General features: G+C 40.7%; 1 protein-coding gene across 1 annotated transcript; it reads right to left on the reverse strand.

The window, feature by feature from the left end:
- Positions 1-827: 827 nt before the first annotated feature.
- LOC137536774 (zinc finger MYM-type protein 1-like) lies at positions 828-3,451 on the reverse strand. Its single transcript, XM_068258981.1, has 3 exons — positions 3,364-3,451; positions 3,044-3,268; positions 828-2,764 (listed from the first exon to the last, which is right to left on the reverse strand). Exons 1-3 carry the CDS (start codon positions 3,449-3,451, stop codon positions 828-830), a joined length of 2,250 nt encoding a protein of 749 aa, XP_068115082.1.
- Between the last annotated feature and the right edge of the window lie 2,331 nt (positions 3,452-5,782).

Consider the following 5,782-nt stretch of genomic DNA (forward strand, 5'->3'; position numbering starts at 1 on the left):
CTTAAGATCAATTAAATCTAGTGCACAAATGAACAATCTAAACATTACAAAATTTCTTGCTTAACATCAAAAAAGTAGAATATTTAAAACTGAACATGCCTGGACTTAAAAGGACATCCGAGGTGAAAATAAACTTATGAGAAAAACAATTGTATCTATCCTCCTCCTCCTAAAAAAGACTTGTTTAGATATGCCACAGTTTTCATATATAGTTAAATCTAGAGGTACAGAGTACCTAGCAAGCTTATGGTGAACCAGAAGGAGTGTGTAAGGGGCTACAATAGACTTAAAATCTAGTTTTTAAGTTTTTACTGTTTCAATGTCTCTGCTCAATAACACCTTCATTGTAGTATGTCAGAGCTCAAATCTATGAATTATTGACCCTTTTTATCTCTTTCCTGCTCTCAGAAGCCATTTACTGGAAGAAAAGTATGTTATGGCTGTAATTACTAATCAGTAAGATTTATGCTATAGTCTGACCCAGTCCGACCCGGACAGAAACTGTCACTTACAAATCTGATCTTTAACTCTTTTAGGCAGAGAAAGAAAAAAAAAGGAACACAGCATAGTTATTTGTATGCTTGGCACTGTACATACACATATCTATCTCCTCATGTCACGTCACCTCGGGTATCCTTTAAGACATAAAAAAAATTAAATACAATGCAGAACATAGGAACTTCAACTGCTTTCAAGTTTTAGAACTTCAGTAGGAGATATACACATGATGTGCTCAGAACAATAACTTAAGAATAAATATAATGCACAAATAAACAATAATGTAAACATTCAAAAAGTGCTTGCTCAATATGTAAAAGTCAGAATATTTAAAACTTAACACGCCTGGACTTTCTAGCAGCAAAATCATTAATGACATCATCAAAAGATATATTCCCAGACACATCTCTATTAATGCTCATCATAGCAAGGCCATTGAGACGTTCCTGTGACATGGTTGATCTCAAATAGTTTTTTATTAACTTCAGTTTTGAGAAACTTCTCTCTGCTGAAGCTACAGTTATGGGAGTAGTTACTGCAATTCTAAGGGCTAGCCACATGTTAGGATAGATCTCCATTAAACGTTTTTCCTGTAAAAATGCCAACAGTTCCAAGGCAGTCATGCTGGATTTAGGTAAATCTGGGAAGACTTGTAGTTCTTGTGCTAGTCCTTTCCCATCAAGGTCACAATGTCCATTGTAGGTCAGGCTGTCACTGAGCTTTGTACATTTTTCAATCTTCTCCTCAGTGGAAAGATTAGGAAAGTTTGTAAGGACTCCAAATTTTTTTTCAATTTCACCTACTGTCAGAAATCTCTCTTGCAATGATGCAATTGAAGTATCCACAACCATGTTAAAGAAAGAGACTTCCAATTGTTTTAGTGCATCTTGAATAGGCTCATCCGGGGCCTCATAGGAGAAATGGAGCTTGGTTTTTCTCAGCCTCTTTTGCTTTAGCACAGGTTCCACGTTCATCTCCTCACAAATATCCTTTGCTGAGATCTGTGCAGAAACAAATCCAGTACCTCTGTAATCAAGTAAGGAGGCTTCTGTTTTTTTCAGAAGGTCTACAGCAACATCCAACTGCATGGATTCTGACTGCATTAGCTTGCTTACAATTTGGATTTTCTGAAGAATGTCATACCATACAACAGTACAAATCAAAAACCGAAATGATCCCACTTCTTCGGCTAATGATTGCGCCTCTGCTTGCACTCCAGGATCAGAAGACGTTTCCCTCACTTGAAGAAGAGCCTCCCTAATATTTGAAGCCTGGTATCTTACAGCTTCTACACTTTCCACCCGACTCTCCCATCTTGTTTCAGACCATGATTTCAGTGTGATGGTGACCTTGCTTTTTAAAATAGTCCATCTCTGAGTAGAAGCTGAGAAAAGTTTGAAAAGATTTTGTAGGTAACCAAAATAGGCATTGGCTTCAGGAGAGTTTTTAGCTGCATCAGCAACCACTAGGTTTAATGTGTGTGCTCCACAAGGCACAAAAAATGCCCTTGGGTTGATTTCCAAGAGTCTGGCTTGCACGCCTTTCCTTTTCCCTCTCATATTTGCGCCATTGTCATAGGACTGTCCTCTACAGTCTTCAAAAGAGATATTGAGATCTCCAAGTCTCTTCAGAATGAGAGATGCCAGGCCTTCACCAGTAGTTTCTTCTGCTTCAAGGAAACCCATAAAGTGCTCTTTGATTTGAAGACTTTCAAGGGCCACGATTCTAATAATCACTGACATCTGCTCCTTGTGGCTCACATCAGGTGTACAATCCAAAATGATTGCATAGTATTTAGAATCTTTTACTTCTTTCACAATAGCATCTGTAATTTTGCTTCCGATACAGTCAATCAACTCATTCTGAATATTAGGTCCCAAATATGTAGTGTGACTGGCTCCCCTTTGCACTTCACTAAGATGCTGTTTGAGTACCGGGTCAAATTTAGCCAAAAGTTCCACTTCCTTTAGAAAGTTTCCATTGTTTGGTTGGAAAAGGATGCTTGTCTTGCCTCTCAGAGCAATATTTCGTTCTGCTAATGACTGTATAATAGCAACCAACCTTGTTAAGACTGCTCGCCATCGTTTCTTTTCAGCATCATACAGTTCCATTTGTACTTTATCTATAGTTTTCCCTTTTTGAAGACGGATCTCTAATTCCTTCCACATTGTCATATACTTGTGATGATCTGCACTGTTCTCATGGTTCTTTAATTGCTCTGCACAATTCTTCCAATCTTGAAATCCGGCCTTGATCAGACTGAATTCTTTGTTGGAAAACAGCTTACAACAAAAGCAAAATAGTCTGTTACCCTTTTTAGAATAAATGAGCCAACTTCTTCTTATTTTTTCTCCATTTACTAGACTTCTGTGAAAGAAGTGGTGGTGGCAGGATCTGCCATCTTCTTTTCTCGGAAAAATAAATCCAGAATGAACTTGATATGGCCCACTTCTCACCAACTCATCCCTTACACTATTTGTAATGACTGGCCAATCAGCAGGGTCTAGAGGTGCTGCTCTGCTAGGGTCACACACCCGTGCCTCACCATGTGCCTCTGTAGCTTTTTGAAATTCAACAAGTAACTCGTGAGAAGTGTGTTCCGTAGATATTGTATCTGCAGCCTGAAGACTTGCTGGGATTCGTGCTGTACTTGGCTGTGCTAAATGGACCTCTGCAACCACCTGCACTTCAGATCGTTTCTCAGCACTTGTCTCTGCAGTACAATGTGTGGCCTCTTGTGTTTCAGGTCTTGAGCACGATGCAGTTTCACCTGCATGAAAAAGCCAAACACTTATGTAGCATGAAATCCTTAGCATCTCTAGATATTTTACTCTAATAAAGAATATAGGGTAGAAAGTGAAGTACATGTGACCGTTACTCCAGATGATCCTTCCTCACTGGGTCCACTAGTGGGATCTGGAGCTGGTTTTGAGCGTTCCAGATACTTCTTCATGGCCTCTGTAAAGTTTTTAAAAATTTGCATTAATCTACACTTTGAAAGCACTTCAGCACAAACTTTGACACCATAATCAGTGAAGTTCATAGTAATGCACATTGGAAAACCTGAACTCTGAACATCAAGAACAATCAAAATGATTAAACACGTGCTGAATGGCCAAATTATTAGAGACACCACAGCAATGATGCCATGAAGTTTTTTAGACCAGTAGTTATCCTCTGGACACCTGAGATATTGCTTTGTTGGTTTCATAAATATTGAATCCATCTTTTTGTTACACCCATAATCATGAATCAATCCAGTTTGTTTAAATCTTCTATTATACCCATGTAGAGGCTAAACAGGTCTCTTGATACAATACGATATCTCTTGTGTCTTCATCATGTGTCACTAATGGAGCCATCAAATTTAGAGTTGGGGGTGTCTCTTGTAATCCGGGCGCACAATGTATAAAAACTTTAATTTAGAAATGCTCTATATCACATAGCACCAGGCAGCATGGTTGCAGATTTAGTCCTCAATTTCTGCAAAGTACAGTCAAGCACCTCATCTTGGTCATTGGAATACTGTCCAAACCCAATGTTTGAAAAATCAAAGTTGTACTCTTTCACCAGAAGGAAATACCGTTGTATTACAATGAGACTCACAGGCATCTTCTTTTCAGTCAGACAGAAAGTGTCAGGCTGGCAAGAGAGTAACCAAGCAGCTCGGGGTGACCAAATACCACAAGGAGAGTATAGGGGACTAAAAGGGACCAAAAGCCCTCCTACTAAAAAACAATGCTTGGTGTGCTTTGCCTTCTTAAAACAGAAGGGATTTACATTAATTTAACGCACAATTTAAGTGCACATCTGTGGTTACCCAAATTGCAGGGCTCCTGAATACCCAAATGATCTCTTTATGCCCCTGAAGCAAGGCTAGCATCCAGAACCACTGGTGTATAGGAAGCCTATAGCTTATAGGTTTTACACAGCCATATCAACCCCACATGCAGAAAGCCTGTTTCGTACTTTTGGTCCTCCTCAGTGCATGGCAGGGATTGATATGGCTGTATGGGATAGGGCTTGTAAGACTGGCAAGAGGGGATGCTTAAAATTCGACATTTAAAGTGAGAGCAACCTTAAGTTTAGTAAAGTCTCCTCCCTTAGGACACCACTCACGAGCTGCGTCAGATACAAAGTCTATTCATTCCTTTATACAGAGCCATGTTTTCCTAAAGTTTGGCAAACCTTGGTTGTTTGGGAGCTCCTACCCCCCGATATAATGTGCACTACACTGGAGCCCTGTTGCTTGACCACAGCGGCTGAGGGGTCATTACTAAACTTAAGGTGTGGTCAAATGACGGTCACCTTTAGTAACTTACAATTCTCCTAGACGCCTACTATATTTCTATATGAAATACCTCTGTATTGAAGTGCTTTTTGCTCCGCATCTTTCCTCCTTTTTTTAAATTCTGCCCCTGAAGGCTTTGATCGTTTCATGATGAAGCCTACAAAGGATGAGTGTACGAGTAATGAGTAAAAAGCTTTTGTAACAAACTGCTTCACAATATGATGTACAACGAAAGCAAAAATCTATTCCAACTCCTCATAAATTATATTATACAATTCAAGAGTTTAATGGAGTTATCAGGCAATAATACGTAAAATAGGGGCTACTTACCCGGGACTTCATCCAGCCCCAAGCTCCCAGCATGTCAAGACAAGACAAATAACATTTATATCGCGCTTTTCTCTTGGTGGACTCAAAGCGCCAATGTCCCTCACCACAGCTCTGCCCGCAGCCATTCGCCGCCTCTGCCTCCCGGTCCGTGGTGATGACGTCAGGCCGAGGTACTGTACTACGCCTGCGCGAGCGGCGCTGTTAATCACCGCCCCTTGTAACGGAGCGTACTGAGCAGGCGCAGAACCTACCTCCAGGTCGGCCTGACATCATCACCGCAGACCGGGAGGCAGAGGCGGAGCCGGCGAACGGCTGCATGCAGAACTGCGGTGAGGGACATGCTGGGAGCTTGGGGCTGGACGAAGCCCCGGGTAAGTAGTCCTTATTTTACGTATTACTGCCTGATACTGCCTGATAATTTAATAACACGCTCCAAAACTTAGCAAAGCACAACTGATCCAGGCTATTTGCAGTGAAGTTCCCATGGGATGTGCCCGGAGGGAAGACAGTAAGAAAGTCAGCAGAATACAAAGAATATAAAGCCCCTTGTGCAACTTAGGAATTTGAAAGTAACCAAACCTGAAAGCCCAAATGGCAGTCAGATATAGAATAGCACAAATACCAATGTCAGGTATCATGTCTCCTGCAAATCAAATGCAGATA

Source organism: Hyperolius riggenbachi, chromosome 10 (assembly GCF_040937935.1).
Source record: "Hyperolius riggenbachi isolate aHypRig1 chromosome 10, aHypRig1.pri, whole genome shotgun sequence".
NCBI classification, from domain to species: Eukaryota; Metazoa; Chordata; class Amphibia; order Anura; family Hyperoliidae; genus Hyperolius; species Hyperolius riggenbachi.

Coding starts and splice junctions, on each gene's coding strand:
- LOC137536774 (XM_068258981.1), bottom strand. CDS start 3,451: ATGAAGAAGTATCTGGAACGCTCAAAACCAGCTCCAGATCCCACTAGT. Junction 3,269..3,363: donor ATCTGGAGTAACGGTCACAT/GTACTTCACTTT, acceptor TTTTTCATGCAG/GTGAAACTGCATCGTGCTCA. Junction 2,765..3,043: donor AAAAGCTACAGAGGCACATG/GTGAGGCACGGG, acceptor TTTCCAACAAAG/AATTCAGTCTGATCAAGGCC.